This window comes from Dipodomys spectabilis, unplaced genomic scaffold (genome assembly GCF_019054845.1).
Source record: "Dipodomys spectabilis isolate Male_0828 unplaced genomic scaffold, ASM1905484v1 ptg000023l, whole genome shotgun sequence".
Classification (NCBI taxonomy): domain Eukaryota; kingdom Metazoa; phylum Chordata; class Mammalia; order Rodentia; family Heteromyidae; genus Dipodomys; species Dipodomys spectabilis.
The window spans coordinates 7576613-7597251 of NW_024870700.1; the positions used below are offsets into that span (position 1 = coordinate 7576613).

At 38.1% G+C, this 20639-nt stretch overlaps 1 protein-coding gene across 1 annotated transcript in view; it reads right to left on the minus strand.

The window, feature by feature from the left end:
- Nucleotides 1–6583: 6583 nt before the first annotated feature.
- The window catches only part of LOC122104166 (guanylate cyclase soluble subunit alpha-2), an 81523-nt gene continuing 67467 nt past the window's right edge, over nucleotides 6584–20639 (minus strand). The window contains exon 4 of the mRNA XM_042674870.1: nucleotides 6584–7490. Coding sequence (XP_042530804.1) covers nucleotides 7283–7490 — 208 coding nt within the window. The 3' untranslated portion in view covers nucleotides 6584–7282. The remainder of the gene's footprint in view (nucleotides 7491–20639) is intronic.

Below are 20639 nucleotides of genomic sequence, written 5' to 3' on the forward strand. Positions count from 1 at the left end.
AAGTGAAAAGGCTATAAACAAAGATGAAATCTAAATGGTTTCCTTCATTTAAAAACAAAAACAAGGAATCAAAAACAAGCTGTTTGATGGGGGGGTGCAGGGGAGGGGCGGCTGGGGCCTCACACCTGTAATCCTATTCAGGTGGCTGATATCTGAGGATTGTGGTTCAAAGCCAGCCCAAGCAGGAAAGTCCATGAGACTCATTATGTCGTTAACCACCAAAAGGCAGAAATAGAACTGTGGCTCAAACTGGTAAAGCACTATCCTTGAGCACAAAAGCTGAGGGAAAGCTCCAAGGCCCTGAGTTCAAGCCCCAGGACACAAAAACAAATACAGGTTTTTACTTGGGCCTTTCATTTTTATCTTATTTTCGCCTTCAGATAATAAGCAGCACTATTTTTGGTCTAACATTAAGAATGATTTGGTTGGAAACTAGATGAATTAATGAGGAGGATCAATTCAGTATAATTTAATGCATGCAAATTAAATATCTTACCTTGTTTATTAACACACAAAATATGCTTATTAAGGGTTTCAACATTCTATAACATGATATGGATAATTGTTGAAATGCACCAACAATCTTGTGTGGTTTTTAATAGGGTGATTAGGAGGTGATCACTACTTCACTTGTTTGGATTTGTGATAAGAGGAGCTTGCTTAGCTAGGCAGTAATAAGCAGCGGCTATTTAAGAATAATTTAGGAGTAACTTATTTAGCTTCTTATGCTAAATAATATATGTTTAGATGTGGGTTATAGTAATGTAAGTTTCTAGTGTTGTTTTAAGTGTAATAAACTATGTGGGGTAAATTTAACTATTGGTGAACTGATTATTATTGGCCATGCCAAAATTGATTAAAATTACTGCTCCCTACCTTTTTTCCTCCTCCTCCTCCTCTTCCTCCTCTCCACCTCTCTCTCCTCCCTTCTTCCCTCTGTCCTCTCTTCTTTCCTCTCTCCTCTCCCCTCCCACTCTCCCGCTCTCGCCCTCTCCTCTTGCCCCGGATAATATTAGCATTACATTGTACTCACTCAGGGCCTCACACTTTGCTGGGCAGGTGCTCTGACACTTGAGCCATGTGCCTAGATCTCGTGCTCAGTTGTCAGAGTCTTACACTTTTATCCCAGGCCAGCCTCAGTCCATGATCCTTCTATCTCTTCTTCCTGAGTAGCTGGGGTTTTTAGCATGAGGCACCATTATCACCTAATAACACTACATTTTAAGCATACTAAAAAAAATTCAATTTGAAATTTGTAAGATGTAATGTTTCTCAGTATGATCACATAATCATATTTAGATATTTGCTAATTATATTACTGATGAGTTTCAAATCAACCCAAAATACTAGTTTACATATTAAGCACATAAGTCACTATCAAAAGAATGGTAATAATGAGCTCTTTTTTCATCTTTAATATATCAAGTCTTTAGCAAACACTTGAATTGATTCGTTCCCAAACCCATCTCTCATTCTGACGATCTACATTGTCAATCAGCTCTTACAACCGTATTCTACTCTCAGGTCCCTGATTCACTTCTGCACACCACACAACTGGACAACATTACAGATACTATTCAAATCACTTTGAGAGGAACAGAAATTACATATGATAGATATTTATAATTTTTACACCAGAAAAAAACTGATAGGATTAACCAGTCTGTGGCAGGTCAATTTGTGATCAAATGAATAACTTCTGAAAGAGACTTAGCATGTCATTTGCTCAGATTTTTTTTTTTAAATCTGAGTTATCACTTGTGGATCGTTTTGCTAGAGAATAGTGAGAAATCTTTGAAAAGTCCACACTGCCTACATTATTGCTTATAAAAATCATGTCTCTTTTTCCCCAAAGGTTTGGTGAACTACACAGAAGTACAAGTTGTATATGGCCTCATAAACCATGGCTTTAGTTATTGCTTCAAGGGTTGTGGTTAAGGTATTGCTAGGAAGTCACTTTGGGATGAATGTATAATTCCATGTAAAAAAGCACACAGTGTGACTACATATTCAGTTGATATCACTGTGTAACAGAAAGGTCCAGAAGTAAGGCTGTCATATCAACATGAGTCTATGTCCTGAAGTTTATAGCTTATACCTTGGTGGTGAGAATCAGAAAATATGATGCACTGCGCAGCTCTGGCAGTAATGAAGAAGATGGTCCATTGCTAGAATGCCTAATAGCCCTATAGTGAGCAATATTCATCCCTCATGCTTATTATCAGTGTTGACTTCTGTCTCTAAAAGTTTAAAGATGAATGCTCAAAGAGCAGCTACTAGATTTGAAAGCAAAGCCAAAATCAACATTTATGAAAGAAACAATGGTATGAGGCCCAGAGTGTTTAATTTTTCAAAACAACTATACATGAAATCACATTGCTATCTCAGTCAACGTGCCTTGCTCCTAGTAATTAGGATCATTTGCATACTCTTGCATGATTTCGGTATCTGGCTGTACCTTAGAAGTACTTAGAGTGATTTTCTAAATGCAGACTCCTAGGCCCTATCTGAGCCCTACTGAATGTGGCTCTCAAAGGAAAAGCCTAGCAATTTGCATCTTCAAAAATTCTCTAGGTAATTCTTCTGGAGACAGTCAGGTGCTGCAAAGCAGATCAGCTGAGCCACTGAACCAGCTCATTTCTTAAGGATGAGCTAGCACTGGGTTACTTAACTGAAGTTGTGAAATGGTCACTCCAGAGTGGAAATAAAGATACAGACTTCTCTACATTCCTAAGTTCTCCACAAACAGCATTCCTTTGACTCACATAATGTCTACGTTCAATACACATATATATGCACACAAACTAGCGATATCCATTGCTTTCTGAAAACGACCTGATGCTACGAGAGTGTGACTCTCCCTGTGTTCTAAACAAAGGTATTAGTGACGCGGATAATGGAAGAATGAACAAAAGGATGAGACAGAAAGGTGGCAGGACAATGCTACTAGTTGCTGGAATCAAGTGTGAGGAAGGAATTTTGCACACTATCTCAATATGTTCTGACAAGGTTATATTCGTCCATGTATAATATCAGGACCTGTCTTCATTCACCACCAAAAGGATTCTGAGCTTGAGTTCAGAGTGAAGAGGAGTATGCCCATTTAACAGTAAATTTTATTCTATCAGGTTAAGACAACTAATACATTTCTGTTGGTTGTGAATTAGGTCTAATTTGTGTCAAGAAGTACCCATGAAATCATCATTCACATTGGAATGTGTTAAGTTTTAATTATTAAATCTCTCTTCAATTAGGATTTGGGGGCTATCTCTTGTAAGACATGCACTTAGAAGTCTGAAATGACATAATTATTGTATTTACAGTTTGATGATCTAATACTAGAAATAACTAAGCAAAAATATGGATGTTGGTTTATAGACTTGAGCTTCTAGGATTTGTTGGCTGAAGGATATGGGCACATTCATTCATGCATACTTAAGTCCGAAGGATCATTTTCAGAAATTGCATGACCTTCTTGGAGGCAGATTGTACTCTGGAGTCAGGTTGTACTTTGAAGACATTGTGCTTGGAGTCAGGTTGTATTTTGAAAAGAAATTGTAGATGTAAGCACTGCACCAACACATGCCACAGTCAAGTCACTGTCACTCAGCCCTGGAACTGTGTAGGTTTTATCTGTCTGAGTTGGGCATCAGCAACTTTTTCTGGGGCTCTGTCAGGCTCAAAAGTGGAGAGAGAAGAGAGTTTGTCTGATGGGACAGGACTTGAGGGGGTGAGAAGGATCCAAGGATATCATGGAGTAACAGAGGGTCTTGGATGAGCAAGGTCTTGCTCAGATCACATGGCAAGATGGAAATCTATGTGTAGTGGTTTTACTTTCCACCCTAATCCTCCACACCTGCATCAGCCCTGCACTATCCTATTTGCTCTTGGCCACAATTAAACTCCCTCTCAATTCTTCACAGTACAGTATTTGGACCAGCAGCAATATGGTTTTTGATGGCATGTGTGACACCACAGCCGCTGGACAGGAGTGGGAAGTGTGAATTCACGACTGAATCCACAGACCCAATCTCAAGCTTCAATGTCTGTGTCAGATTCCACACATAATCAGTATGAAAAGGGAAATCCAAATTAATTGGAAACAAAATTAGATGACATATAGAAGCAGATTTTAGAGAGTTCAGTTTTATCCTCAGGCTGTATCTTCTCTACATTACCAGCTAAGATATCCAATTTCTGAGGCATATTATTATTTGTTTTTCATATTATGGCTATGGTTACCTGTTTAGGTCTGTGGTGCAGAGAGATGCAGGAAGCTTTGAGTAAATATTGGAAGATTTTTATTTTTTTTCCATTGTGGATTTGTTGGCCAAAGACAGTGTTAACTACATTGCCATGATCTTTAAAGTATTCCTTTTAGAGTAGGTTAAGTACGCTGCACTGTTTTAAGATAAACTCCTTTTATACCACCAGACTAAACTGCACACTATTCCTAATGGTTTTAAGTAAATGGTCAAAAATCATACAAATACTATCATAGTGTTAAAATCACACTTCCCAAGGTACGATATATAGACCGCTCTGTGTAGAAGAAATAAAAATATAGGGCATTTTCACAGCTTCTAGTACCTATGACTGCAGCCACAAAGAACAGACATTTCATACATTGCAAGCATATATAGTAAACAGTGGAACTATAATTGTTAACCATAAAAGTTTGGTGGGTGGGGAATGAGAACCATGAGACAATCTTAAAAATATATATTTGGATTCTAGTGTATGAAAAATGAAGGTTACATCCTGTCCGTGATATATAGAAGGTCTCTAGCACGTTCTTCAATGACTTCTCCATGTAAAATTATCTAAACCAATACAGAGTTTGCAATTCATCCAATGAATTGAGACTATCTACACAAATTCTTCTCTCTAGGTCAGTTACAGAACAATGGAGATTGCCAACCACATTTTTAAATGTAGATATTTCCCAAAGATGTTCTTAAGTTGCTGGGAGACTAAGCATGTGTTTCGAACAGCTGCTTAGGCGAATCTTTTTACAAAAGGAAGAGAAATAGATCAGGTGGCTCTTGAACCTTCTCTTCAAGCCTTATGTTTACCAAACACGCGGTTTAACAAGGAGTCATTTGTCAATTACAGATAGCACAATAAGCTCTAAGTTACTGCATAGAATAAGCAGAAATGATCTCAGTGGGTCTGGCTCTCTCTCCATACCTCTGTCCTGGAGAGCTCTAACCTTGGCTAGGCATTTTCTAGTATCAGCATGAGGCTTAGAGTGCTTCTAGGCTCTTCCATCCCAACAGGCTGCAACCCTCACTTGCACCCTGTGGAGCAGGTGCATTCACATTTCAGTCTCCTGAAGTGATTTCTCAGCAATCGCCCTCGCATGAGAATACCCTGTATGCAGTTGGCACAGCCTCCTGAACACACCCTGCCCTTCTGTCCCCTCATGGTTGGAAGCAGACGTAGGCCCAGCACAAAGGGGACAGAAAAGGATTGAGAGAGTTCCAGCTCTATTGGCGTGACTTCTCCACGCAAAGAGCCCCACTGCAGTGTCCTTTAGAGACCCCCAAGGTGAGAACAGACTTCAAAATATCAAGGGGATTGTGATTGTAACAAATACCCTGCCTGCCTATAAACATTTCCTAGTTATATACACAGAGAACTTAAAAAGGTTAATTAAACCTGACAGACTACATTGAAAAATAGTTTATAGCTATATAGTATATATAGTGTATAGAGATATCTATAGATATACTTATATAGCTATATCATAACTGAATCAGGAATATATTGCTTTCTGGAGAGAGTGAGCCACCAGCATGGAACCCCCTGGAGTGAGAAAACACCCACTCCAGCCTTCAAGAAAGCCAATCAACCAGTGCTCCCCAATCAGTCAACTCAAGTAGAAATGGAAGCTTTTTACCTTGGATCCCAAATAGGCAAACTCTGGACACATTGTGCTCCTAACTTCAGGGTGAGCCTGTAATCATATTGTCATGCAGTGTTGATCATTGGAGCAGGTTTTATGTTAGTAAAACATGCAACCTCACTCCAGTATCTTCTCGCTCTGAAGGTCAGCCCTACTCAGTGTTCAGAAAGGTGATTCACTGAATTAAAGAGCCACATCAAGTCAAAGTATAGAACATTCTTTTTCTAATAATAATTCTCAAAGTGGTAAAGAAGCGGGGGGGGGGGGAGGGGGGGTTCTCTGCAATAAGAAACAACATTCTTGGTAAAAATATCCTGACAATTTTTTTAAAAATCATGAATGACAGTATGAAGGAATTTGTTTTTAGGAGTGGCAGTCAGCTCATAGGAGGAATCAGCTGATGAAGTTATAAGGATGCTGTATGTTAGACTACTGTTTGTTGTACAAAAACATCTATTTCTAAGTGCTTACTTGGAAGGGTCTACTGGAGCATTTCTTGTCAACCAATAATGTGTTAGAAGACTGCAAAAGTCCTCTCCCCCACATCTTGGTTACAGACAATAATCTGCTACTAGGAAATTCCATTTTTTTTCTCTGGGGTCCACCCCACTTTAATTAAATCTAAAAGATGTATTTACTCAGCAGAGGTGCAATGCTTTCCCAGCAGCTGAAACTCTTGGTTATATGTATTCTCCGTCCAAGTGCTAATCTCCCTAAATAATCCAAGTTAGATTAGTAGGTTAGCATTATGCAATACCCCAACCAGACAGGAGCAGATTCTGGAGAAAAAAAAAAAAATCGAATAATGCTGTGTGAAATGTAATTATCTAGAAGAAGAAGTATGTATAAAAATAGGTAATATCCCTCAAATAGTTCGCTGTGTTGGTCACACTGCCATGGTGCATTGTATGAAAATGTTGTCTGTTCAGAAACACAAAGTTAGAAAAGATTTCTCATCTACCAGGTTCACTAAGATAACGTGATGATCCGTACTCAAAACTGGCTCTCCAAAGTGGTACAAATATACAAGGGAAGGTATCTGCATGAGTGACAAGCAAGAAAACAGGGAGTCTATTTATTGGTTAGTTTTGAAAGGGGGGGCCTTTGTACTTGTAATTAAAATATATATATATATGCCCCGCAAATGCTCATAGAATGGACACATTTCATCCCCTACCCCACCCTCCAGCTATATTTATTGACAGTGGTCCTCCACCTGTCCAAGGATTATTGCCTGACACGACACAGAGATTCCGCTGCTTTGTCTCCACAAAGCATTGGAAGAGAAAAAAATAATCTCCCTCTACCCTTCTTGTGGTGAGCCAGGTTGTGGGCTTGTGCTTTTGGGAGGAGTCTTTGATCTTGGAGCCGGTCTCAGAGGCTTGTCTCCCGGAGGAACATGGTGCCGATGTTGTAGGAAACCTTTTTTATTCTTGATGAAGAGAGGGAAGGTTTTGGTGGCTTTGGTCCAGTCCTTACCTCCAGGAAATAGCAGATCCCAGGGATTTCCTTGGGAAAGTTATCTGGAAGTTCTTCACGGGACCGAGGAATGAATGTGAAACTTTCTTCTCGTTTTAATAATCTAGGGAGAAAACGCAGATCACGTGAACAAAGAGCAAGACTAGTGTGAATAAGTAGACATTTCCAAAGTTCAGGAGGCTGGTCCATAATTATCAACCTATGTTAATACCCCGATTTCTTTACACAGACTTCAAGCAGTAGAAAATTGTTATGACTCAGGAAATACCCCTTCACATTATTTAATGATAGAACAACCACCAAACTTCTCATCACAATACTTAAAAGAATATAAGTGATGTCTTCCTAAACAGCACCCTTGGAAAAAAAATATTTGCTCAGATTTTATCCCTAAAACAAAGAGCTAACAAAAAGAACAAGGCTTTATTTCAAATATGCAGGATTTACCCAGCCTGTCTTGAAAAGTCTACTCAATTTTTAGAGTGCTTTTTTTTTTTTTCTGTTTTGTACACTCTCAATAAGCTTTAAATGTTTGTTCTGTATGTCCAATACATAAATCAAGTATTTAGCTTTGTGGAACATTTCATGACTCCTGGGTCTGGTTATTGATTTGTAGCAACGAAAATCTAGTAAATTTTCCCTAGCTCGCTATCATTTATTGGCCTCAAATATGTTTTTAAAGCGATATGTATTTTTGCATTTTTATTACTTTAAGTAGTTGTACAGGGGCGGTGTCATGTGACAAAGCAGTTTATGAATACAGTGCATCTTGATCTGTTACCCCCTTCAACAATCTCGTCCCCCTTCGACCCATCCCCTCCCATACCTGCCTTAGTTTTGTGGTGTAGTTGATGAATTCCTTGCCTCTGCATTCTTCCCCTTCTTCCCTTCATTGTCTACCTCTCTCCCCTTGCTGCCTGCCCCCACGAGTACTCATTTCTTGGTGCTTATTTTGTTGGGCTTTGATTGCTCTCCCCTTCTGGTCACCTTAGATGTTCTTTCAGTGTTCACACTGAAGAAGATTTATCCTTGAGACTCATTACTGAGCTCTACCAAAGATTCTGTTTGATTCCCATATCGACATATGTGGTCCCCAAATTCAATTTAGTTCAACAACTCTTTAACAGAATGCTTCTTATTGTCCCAGAAAATTTCCAAGACACTCATGTAAGTAGTAGAACACAGCCTAGAAAGGTTTTGTCAGCCAACATGGAAACCAGAAATTAAAGAACAAAACCCTCCACAAATAATAAATGTAAAAAAATAAATAAAACAATCCACAATAGTACAGTGAGAATGTGAAAACAGAATGGTGCCATATGAAAGCAAGATACAGAAGGTAAATACAAGGAACTGCATAAGTCCTGAAGAGGAAAACTGTTAGCCATGGGAGGACCACGAAGATTTTGTGGACATAATGCTATTTTAAGTACAAATTGGCAACAAGGGAATATGACAAACAGAATCCATTTGCTTGGCTCCCCTCATCTTCTGTTTTACAATCATTGATATTTTCTGACCATGGAAAACAAAAATGGGATTCCATCTATGACAACTTGTGAATGACTGAAAAAAAAGGGGGAAGGGGTCACCCAGCTGTTCCAGATGCCAGGACTTTTAAATAATTCACTGCATTTTGGCTGGCAGGAGACATTTCGCCACACATTGATTTCCTGACACTTTAAATAAATCTCCCAGACTGTGCTGGAAAACATCAGGATGACAGCTTTTTATAGGGTTTCATTCTTTTTTCCAAGTAAACATTTTGGTATCAATAAACCAAATATGGTTTTGAATTTCAATCAGAGTGGATTGCAGTTCCTGTGATGCCCGGGAACTGGCTGTTGGTCTTTGTGTATGTAAACACCAGAGTGCAGTATTCAGATGACTTCCTATAGGGAAGTCCAAGAGACTTACTACGGGGTCTATGGAGGAGGTGAGAAGAAAGTTTTACACAGCATCCCTAATGATGATTATGCATCATAGCATTGAAAAAGCGATCAAATATGTGGACAGATATTAAGAATGGGGACTTTGGTCCAGGGCTAGGATCTCTGATCCTCTTTGAAATGCTTTATTAAGTCCAGTCCCTGGCTTGGTTCTATAGCTCTGCTTAAATGATCCATCTCTTCAGCACCTCAGGACTAAGAAGGAAGCTTAGATTCTACATAAATCTCATTCCCCAGCTGTAATCTCTGGCTGGTTGATACACAATTGGAGAGTTTCGGCCATCAGTGTAATAAGAACTTTGAAGCTATACAAATTGTAGCCCGCTTACCGCTCACCCTCATATCAACAGTACTTTCTACGAATTGATTTTGAGAATAAAAGTTCCCTGCTGTTTAAGATGGATGGCATCCAAGCACCTCCCGGAACTTGACATCATGGCGATCTAAGGTGCTGTTCTTCACAGCTGCAGAACTGAGTCTGGGCTGACCCTTGGACCACATTTGCATGCCTTTTCCTCCTAATTTTCTCCAACTTTGTGTTCCATCCATTACATCCTTCCTTAGGAAAGTACTTGAAACATACACGTACACACATGTATACATTATATATGTCTGTCTGTATATGATTCCATAGATACAGGTATGTATATAAGGAATGTGTGTATATGGAATATGGAAGTCTGCTGATCTAAAAACATACTTTTGGGAGTGGTGCTGTGGCTCAAAGTGGTAGAATGCTAGCCTTCAGTGAAAGAGCTCAGGGACAGCACCCAGGCCCCAAATTCAAGCCCCCTGACTGACAAACGCAAAACAAAACTGTATACTTTAACATAAGGCTGAGTTTTGAAACATGGAAAGGAGTTATAATATGGAACCTATTCTTGGGTATGTTTTCTTCAAATCATACTTCAAGAGACATGTATAGAACGTATTAACTGGAATATGGTAGATTCAAGGGAGAACTCAAATACTGTAATTCTTTAGAAAGGCAAAGGCAAAATTCAGCAAAATAAAAATACCAGGAAGTAGGTACTCAAAAGGGTGGAGTGAGGTCAAGGGGGAAGAGGTAGACATATGAAGAGGAGAGGAATGGAGGAAGGCAGCCAAAAATCAAATGTATAGCCTACAAAATTAAGAAGATGAGCAAGGAGGGAGGTAGGGGGAATGGGTGAGCATCTTGAAAGGAGTGACTTTGATCAAGACATATTATATTCATAAACTGCTTTGTTAAATAGTGACTCCTTTATACGACTTCTTAAAGATAATTTTTTAAAGAGATGTGTATGAAGCATAGCTTGGTCATCCACGAAGCAGAGGCAAGAATTTGGTCTTTTATTCCACCATAAGTTTTCCTTTCAATTCTATCCTTTGATTCAATTGCTAATTAGAGAGGCTGTCAGAGAATGTCATCTAAGAGGTTACTCACCAACTTGTTTACTAAGTACCTGACACTGCTCACCACTTATTAAGTAGTTCAATAGCACTAAGTTATATCCCCAGTCCTATTTTTTTAATAGGGTCTCTTTCTATAGCTCAAGCTGGCCTTGAACTTGCTAATATAGCCTAACCTGGGCTTCAGTTCTCTATCTTCCTGCCTCCACTGCCAAGTTGTAGGATTACAGTCATAAGTCAGCATGCATGGCTTTCACTAAGATGCTTTAGAATTAAAGCAATAGATACTTCACTTAATTTAATTTTTGCCAAGTCTTTCCATTTCCTTATGAATGGGGCAATGTCATTCTTTCTGATAGAATTCCATTGTGTGTGTGTATCACATTTTTGTGATCTATTTGTCTGCTGAGGGGCATCTAGATTGATTCTGTATCTTAGCTATAGTAAACAGTGCTGCAACGAACATGGTTGTGCTGGTGGCTTTAGTGTAGCCTGGTTTGTGGTCAGTTGGATAAATGCCCCAGAGTGGAATTGCTGGGTGATAGGAAAACTCTGTTTAGTATTTTGAGCAACCTCCATACTGCTTTCCAGGGTAGTTGAACAAGTTTACATTCCCACCAACAGTGTAGTAGTGCTCCCTTTTGGTCACATCCCTGCCAGTATCTGTTACTGTTAGTTTTCATGATAATGGGCATTCTAACTGGAGTGAAGTAGAATCTCAATGTTGTCTTGATTTGCATTTCTTTTATGGCCAGAGATGATGAACATCTTTTCATGTGTCTATTGGCCATTCTTACTTCATCTGAGAAGTCTCTTTTTAAGTCTTTAGCCTATTTATTAATTGGGTTGTTGTTTATTTGAGGTTCTGTTTTGGAGGGGGTTAATTTTTTTAGCTCAAAGTATATTTTAGATATGAGGCCCTTGTCTAATGCATAGCTAGTAAAGATCTTCTGTGGGCTTTCTATTTATCTTGCTAGCTATGTCCTTTGCCAGGCAGAAACTCTTCAGTTTGATTCTGGACCTTTACTGACCCATGCCAAGGAGCCGTAGTGTTTCCCTTATCCCTTCCTGTAATATTTTCAGGGTATCTTGTCTTTCATTGAGGTCTTTGATCCATTTGGAACTGATTCTGGTGCAAGGTGATATATAATAAGTATCTAACTTCAGTTTTCTGCACATGTATAGCCAATTCTGCCAGCATCATTTGTTGAAGAGGCTATCTTTCTTACATCCTGTGTTTTGGGCTCCCTTACCAAGTCTACAAGTCATTCCTTGGTCTTCTATTCCATTGGTTCTCAGGACTCAGAAGCAAGCTGTTTTTTGTTTTATTACTATGGCTTTGTAATAGAGTTTGAAATTTGGTATTGATATTCCTCCAGCACTGTTCTTGATAGATAGCAGGATAAAGGGCAGCTTGCCCAGCAGAGGGCTACCAAGGATATGTGGAGAGTAAAACTTTGAAGAATTTGAATGTCTGAAATATCTTTAGTTCATTTTACTCTCCACCTGATTGGTTTGATTATGTATTAATTATTTCCCCTCAGTATGTAGCTTCTTAAAAAATTAAATGTTAAGCTGGGTGCTGGTGGCTCATGCTTGTAATCCTACCTGTTCAAGAGGGTTGAGATCTCAGGAGTACAGTTCAAAGCCATCCCAGGCAAGAAAGTCTGTGAGACTCTTATCTCCAATAAACTACTCAAAAAATCTGGAAGTGGCATTGTGGCTCAACTGGTAGAGAGCTCACCTTAAGCAAAAGAAGCTCGGGGACAGTGCTCAAGCCCAGGGTTCAAGCCCCAGGATAAGCCAAAAAAAAAAGTTTAGTGTTATTCTGTTTAATAATCCAATGGATATGAACATTTTTCTAGGCCCTTTTTTCAGAAAATCTCTGGTCTTAAGAAAATCAATGTGTCTCCATACAACTTTTACATTTGTTGCAATCTATTGCAATGACTAATTCTGGAAGCTTTTGTACATTCTGCTGTAACAAGTTGTGCCATTCAGGTTTGGAAAATTTTCATAGTATTTCTTTGATCATTTCTCTATAATTTTTCTTCATGTGGTTTCTACTTAGTCAGATATTGGACTTGGTAAATTGCTTGTCCAATTTGTTCTCCTTTCTCTGATTACCCATTTTTATATAGTACTTTCTGGAAGGTTGCCTCTATCATTGGTCTGAAACTTGAAATACTACGTGTTTAATTTCCAAGAGCTCATTCTTCTTATACGATTGCTTTCTTTATTGTAAATCTGTGAACATATTCATCATCGTTTTTGTTTTCGGGAATTCTCTTTTGTTCTCTGTCTTGTCTCTGTTTGCTATAATGGTTGTGTTGTGCTTGTTTGTTTTGGTCCCTTTCTTCCATCTCAAAGGCATTCAAAACATGATTAATAGCTTTTAAATTTCTTCCTATTACAGCAAGTCATTAAAGACTAGAAGCTTTATCTATGGCAAAATCAATGAAGTTATGAGTGCATTCTGACAATCCGTGCTCCCAAATACCAGCATGTTTAGTATCTTCCCTTAGAGCTGCTTCATTCACAGCATAAGGTATCCATGGAATGTTGGCTTCTGGCATTCTGGAAGTTGATGGCCAAGAATCTCACTATTCAAAGTGTAAATCTCCATTCACTCCCCTATGTTTAAGAATGTGAATCTATAGCCACTTTGATTCAATATTTCAAGAGAACAAATCTTCCATACCCTTCTAGAAGAGTTCATTTTCCTCCAAAAATCGATTTTCTCATTATTTATAAGTGATAACGTTTTAAAGATATGGCTACTCAGCAAGAAACTACCTTTCACAATGTCTTTTGTAACCAAGGTTCTGAGGCAGTTATTACATTTTCTACAAATTGATTTATTTGTCCATCATTTGAATGGCTTCCCTTGGCAGTTGACCATCAGCATTGATGGACAGTATTGCTGTTTGACAGAAGCAAGCTCCAGTTTCTAGCCTCCTCAGAATCATGAAAATAGCCCAGGACTGGTGACCTTTTCATGCAACTTCCTAGTCATGCAACTTCCAAATGTTCATAGGCTGGTATGCCTGTGGCTTCAGACCCACAGTGTAGCCACAGAGGTAGAAGCTTTCCTGGAATCTGCTTGTTTGTCCCTTCTAGTCATCTGTAAGCACACCGTTCCCAATATTACATCCCTTCCTACTGAAAATACCTAGAATAGTATCTATGCCTTGTTTTCTCTTTTTACTGTTTTTTTTTTTAAATTCACCTTGGTTATACATTGGACCTTGTATTTTAATCCTGATTGTGTGTGTGTGTGTGTGTGTGTGCTTTGCAAATAGGCTTTTGTGCAAATGAAGAGTGAAAATGTTTGCTTCTAAGCTTTATTCCCCCCACACCCAGTATAGGACAGGAAATTTCAGTGTTCCCTTTCCATCTTACTCATTCCACTGTCTGGTCCTACTTTTACATACTGTACTGGATTTTATTTTGGGAGGTGGGGTTTGCCAGTAGATGGCTTGAATTCAGGGCCTCAAGTTTTGTCATTGTTTTTTTCGCTCAACACTGAGCTCTACCACTTGAGCCATACCTCTATTTCTTGCTTTTTGTTGATTAACTGGATATGAGTCTCATGGATTTTCTGCCCAGGCTGCTATCCTCAGATTTCAGCCTCCTGAGTAGCTAGGATTATAGGTGTGAGCCACCAGTACCTGTTTTGTTCCCCCAGTAAAAGTAAAAGATTAATTCTATACACCAGCAAAAAAATAATAATAAGAGTAATTTCAGTTGTTCAGTATGCTATGTTACTTAGAAGGTTCTAGTGGTGCAGCTTATTCATCTGAGTAGCTTTCTGCTAATGAATGCATGAGGACCTTACAGTAATGGCATGGAGGCACTAGGTCTAAGGGCTAGAGGAAGACATGAAAATATGTTGTGCTTTTCTAAGTATTCTGGAGTTCCCGAATTTTCCCTATTCACCTTTTTCTTTTCCACCTTAGTGGAAGAGAAGAAGGAACTCTATCTGTGCTGTGCTTCACTGCTCAAGAGGATTATGTAGTTTGAAGACTGGCCCAAAGAAACTCCAGTGTCTGAGTCAGCTAGACAGCCTAAAATCCCTTGAAACTCAGTGCTTTGTTTTTTTTTTTTTAAATAACATGCTTGTCCAAATAAAGAAAGTGCAACTCTAGCTCATCATGGAACAAAGCCTCACCCATTTTTAATGTATTTTAATATTCCTGGTTGTACATTTTGAGATATTACTTATAAGATCATGAACAGTGGGTTATAAAATTCAGATAATTGGATAGGTTCCAAAAGAAAAGGGGCAAGGAAGGATTTTCTGTATGTCCATTGCAAATCATACAGCAAGGAGTCTCAGAGGCATTTTCTTTCAATTTAAGCAGAATCTCTAAGTCCTTTTTGCTGTGGTTGTTTTTGAAATGAGGTCTCAGTTTTGGTCTAGGCTGGCCAGACCTGCAATCCCCAATTTATTTTTCTCATTGGACCTCAGTCAACAGGTTCTTGCCATGGTCTACCTTTTTATTATTTCAGCCTCCCAAAGTAGCTAGGAGGACTTGTACGTGGCACTGCACGTAGATCTTAGTGTTGAAATGGCAGCTTCAAATGACTGTCCTCTCATCTCTACCACCTGAATAGCTAGAATGACAGGCATGTACTACCACACTCAGCTCAGAGACATTTCTATGGTATCCCAGCTCATTTCTTTCTACAAACCATTCTGGGTTGCATACTGAAGGTAATATGTTCTTACTTTGGATTCTACTGTCTGTGTGCATGGTGCTTGCTAGAGCATACACCGTCCTGTCATGTTTTCTAGTCGAGTGGCCAAACTAATGTCTCCCAACTTGAACTTCAGGATGTTGCATAGCTAGAGATGAGTAGACCCAATTGCCTTCTCTGGACACTGACATTTTTGACATTTAGCAGTCTATGATCTTCAATTCCAGAACATGCTAAGAGAATTTACAATTTAAAACACTCAGAAGTTTTACACATCAACAGACAGATATTTAAGACATGACAGAAGAGATTAGAAAAGATAACTGAAATCAGCCCTTGTAAATTAAGTAACTGACTCACTGCTCTGGTTAACTTTGGTCTTTCTTGAACAATTAATGCAATAGTTTTTGTATAGAAGAGCTGAGAGGAAGGGCAGAAGAAAATCAAACATGTACAGTTACTTTTAGTGAATAATCACTAAATGTTTCATTTTTGAAAAACATTATGGTAAAGAATTTCATGTTCTTTGTTTGCTAGTAACTGAGCCAGTCTGAAGTAGACTGTTTTATTATCTTAAGAGAAGAACATGTAGAATTTGTCTGAGGAAAAAAAATGGAAGCTAAAAAGTAAGGATATATTCCCCACGGCAATTCTCTTAAGACTTACTGTCTTAACTACCTTGAGCAATACCTTGAGCAATTTATAGCAAATATTCCTTGCACATCCTCCTAAAGTAATACTTCTTGTCCCCAAATGCTAAGTTTTTGTAGAAGGATATTATGGCAAGGTAGTAAATAGGAATGAAATAAGACATGCAATGCCCATAAACTCCATAACTCTATCTCCCTTTCCATACAGATGAGATGGGAAGAGATCGGCTAATTGCATTGGGCAAATCACTTAAAATTATCCAGCCCCCCATCGTCCTTTACTTGCTTGTAGACAAGGGAAGATTTTGGTGTAGTTTTTTGCAAAGATGATTTAGAGTTTTTAACAGTCATTGAGGCTTGAGAATTTATATGCTACGCAGAATATGGAAAGCAATATGGCAAAACATGTTTTAGACTTGCAAATGTGAAACACTCTCAAAAATCTCCAGGGAAAATAATGCTATGTTAGCTTATTTCACTGAAAATGGGTTCTAGAGAAATTCTGATTTAGCAATGGGTGACTAATACATGAGAGATCGTTTGAACTTCAACCAAAACAAGTGACAGCCATCAGAATTTTCCTAGGGCACAAAGCACTGCCAACACAAGAACAATGAGAAAAAAAAATGGTCACTACAAGATTAGGGTCCAAATAAGCCTGGCTTCAGCTCTTGAGGTTAAAAATGAATTATCCACACATACAATCTTTTGATGAAATGTTCAAATGTATTCACGTGATATAATCCATGACTATCCTTTCTTGTTCTTCTTTTTTTTTTTTGACTAGTATCAGGGCATCATGCATGTGAGCTGGCACTCTACCACTTTAGCTATACCTCCAGTCCATCTTTTGGCCTGTTATTTTGGAGTCTAGCAAACTTTTCTGCCCCTGAAGCTTCAAACTGATCCTTTAGATCTCAGCCTCCTGAGTAACTAGGATTACAAGCATGAGCCACAGATACACTAGCTTCATGATTAATTCTGTTGGCAAGAAAATTATGCTTTTGGGAGAATTTAATATATAAAAAACCCTGAAAGAGACTAATATAGAATTTTGTCGTTTCCTTTTAATAATGTATGCATAAATGAGAAGAAAAAATGAAGAAATATAAAAAGTTATATAGAAGCTAGATTACCTGCTATGCCCAAAAGTAACCATAAATGAGAAAATAAATAAGGTATTATTTTCAAGGGTCAGTAAATGCTTTCCCTTTTTAAAGACCCAGTAACTTATTATTCACAGGAAGGCCTGCTTAATCTAAAGATTTCAGCTTCACATAAAAACAGCTTTCTGGTTCATTTAAGATTCTCTACTGACCACACTTTTTCATATTCAATCCAGGAAAAGATGTGTGGCTAGAAATATGGAGACTCAATGTGCTTCTATTTTATTCCCCTACTAGGAAAAGAAGTTCAGAATAACCTGAGTACATCAAGTATTATGTCCACAGAGTCCAGAAAAGAACAGAACTTCCTTCTTTCCAATTCTTGTTTGATCCTGATGGCTCTCTCTGCCTGTTTATTGTGGTTTTTATCCATTAGAATTTTTAATTAGTTCTCACCGAGGTAGTTTGGCCATGGATGAAGACTCGGGTTCTAGAATGGGAACATGTACATGTGAATTCTGTCTTAATTTAGATATACGTTATTGGTGATCTATGAAACCTGTCTAAGTCTCACTTTCTTTTCATTTGAAAAATGAAGCCTGGCACCAGCGGCTCATGCCTGTAATCCTAGCTTCTCAGGAGGCAAAAAAATCTAAGGATCATGGTTCAAAGACAGCCCAGGCAGAAAAGTCTCCATGAGACTCTTGTCTCCAATTAACCATTCAAAACTGGAAGTGGCACTGTGGCTCAAGTGGTAGAGCACTAGCCTTGAGCACAAAGAGGCTCAGGGACAGCACCCAGGCTCTGAGTTCAAACCCCACAATGGACAAAAGAAAAAAAGAGTTCATTACAGACTCACTGAGAGGACTCTATGAAGATAATGTGAAAAAGTTGCTTAGAGAATAAATAATCCGAAGAAGGTTACTATGACTGTCATGGGGTTTTAGAGGTGACAGATCTGCTATTGACCATCTAGATCCTTAATATCTCAACCAAAATTAGACAGCATTAATTCCTAGGGCAGGAATTTATGCACTCTCTGAAACTCTAGCCTGAAAACATGATCTATGGAATTTTAAGCCTAATTACTAATAGTTTAAAGATACTTGTAATTTAAGACTTAAAAATTGGGGGTCGTTCTTTGTGATACTGGAGTTTGAGTTCGGGGCCTCACATTTGATAGACAGGCACTCAACACTTGAGCCTCATTGCAATAGGATCTCATTTTGTGCCCAGGGCCATTGTGGACCATGATCCTCATACTTCTATTTCCCATGTAGCTTGGATACATACTGGTTGTTTATACTGAAATGGAGTCTTGCTAACATTTTGCCTGGGCCTGCCTCTGATTTCATTTATTGTGATCTCATCCTTTCAAGTACCAATGTTACAACTTCTTTATGGGTTATATAGGGGGTAGTATGTCTGTGGGAAGGTTATAAACTCTTAAGGACTGTAATCATCTTTCCACATTTCTTGGGATATCTTAATTGACTCAAGCCAAGGACTCTCCAGCTACTTAGAGGATAGCATTTTATTTCTGTATTTAAGAGCCTCATCTTCAGGAATCTATATCATTGGTGATAGTGAAAATTCTACACAAGTCAGGAATTGCATCTTGTAAAGTTCTCTTCTTCCTCAAGAGTTTGCTGACATTGACACGTTAAGTAGAAATGTTCTCAAGAATGGTAGGTAGTGAGCTTTTAGCCTTTAAGATTTTCTCTTGTTATATAGGCAGACTAATTTCTGAAACCTGTGAATATGACAGACTACATGGAAAAGTAAAATTAAGGTTGCAGATGAACTAAAATGGCTAGTTGTGTGACTTTAAGATGATTTTTAGCTTATCTACTGGGCTAGGTAGAATCATCAGGACCCTTAAAGTAGGAGAGAGAGGAAGATGAGTCAGGAGATGGAGATGTGGTGATAGAAACAGGTATCATTCTTGGCTTCAGCAATGGAGGAAGGGGATCACGCTAAGCAAGGAAGTTAAATTCTAGTAGCTGGAAAAGGAAGTTCTATGAGACAAGGATTTTTGCCAAGAATACAACATAGATGATAACTTGATTCTAGTTCAATGACACTGCTATGAAACAATTAGATAACATATTGGGTTGTTGAAGCCCATAGTAAGTAGTTAATCATATAATTACTTGTCGATCATTAATTGAAGCAGTTATATCCCTCTGCTTAAGTTGGGGTATTTTCCAGGAAAACAGCCACTTTCTAGCATGTAATTCTAAGTTAGACCATTGCTATAAAAACTTTAAGAATAAAACCTATTGCTAGTTCCATTTTTGACTCATAGCTCAAATACCTTTGACCAAATAACCAAGTGCTTTCTTTCCTTGGGATTGCCAGATAAAGTCTGTAATAGAACTATTCGTAAAATGGGAGAATGAAGTACAGAAAAGGATGTCCATCTTCATGATGGGAATGGGGTGAAGCAATGAATACATGTCTACTGTGTGCCAAGCAAGAACTTTTATGAACATCAGTTACACCCTAGCAATAATTTCTGAATAAGTACTCATTTTCAAGATGAGAAAAATTGGTCCAATGAACATAAGACACTAAATTTTTGAGCCAGGATTCTGACCCATACATCTAATTCTGAGCATGTGCACTAAACCATTGACTTAGCCTGTTCAAATTTCTTATAATGAACTGTTTATGAGTTGTAGTGGTAAAAAGTAAATAAAGCTTGACATTATCAGGACAAGAGGATTTCACCATAGAAGAATAACAAGCATTCTTTAAAACTATCTAGAAGCTAATCAACTGTGAAATGAGAAAGTCACAAATGTTTAAAAGTTAAGGAAACTTTCATATTAATGTAATTAACAAGTCTTTCTACATTTTTAGTTTGCATCCTTCAAGGAAAAACAACTCTGCTCAGGGAAATCATTCAATTATTCATGCCACTTCAAAATTTGCCAATGCCATCCTCAACATTAGCAGTAGTTTTTGTCTCATAGATCAGTAACACAACGGTAAGGCCATTCTTTGTAATATGTGCACTATTTATAAATAGAGATGAGTGGGAACAAAGATGAGGGTAAACATCACATTTATTACATAAAAAAATGAAATCATCAAACATGGAGAAACCTAGACTCAATAGAGATTTATTTTTGTCAAGAAATAAAATTAGCAATGAAATGCTCTAGATGAAGAGTAAATGATCCCTGGGCATTCAAGCACCACAATGACTCACACAATATTTCAAAAAAATGAGGACTGTCAAATCAGAGTTATAGTCCTGATCCTAAAGACATTTTCTACTATGTCTACAAGGAATTTTCAAACTAAAAAGAATCCAGTAATTCCAGTAAAATTGTTAGATGAAATGCAAAGTAAATAATCTTAAGAGCATCCTTTGTATGAATTTCAAAGTACAAAATAAAACTAAATGTTCATCAATGGAGAAATAATAAAACATGTACTCAATGTC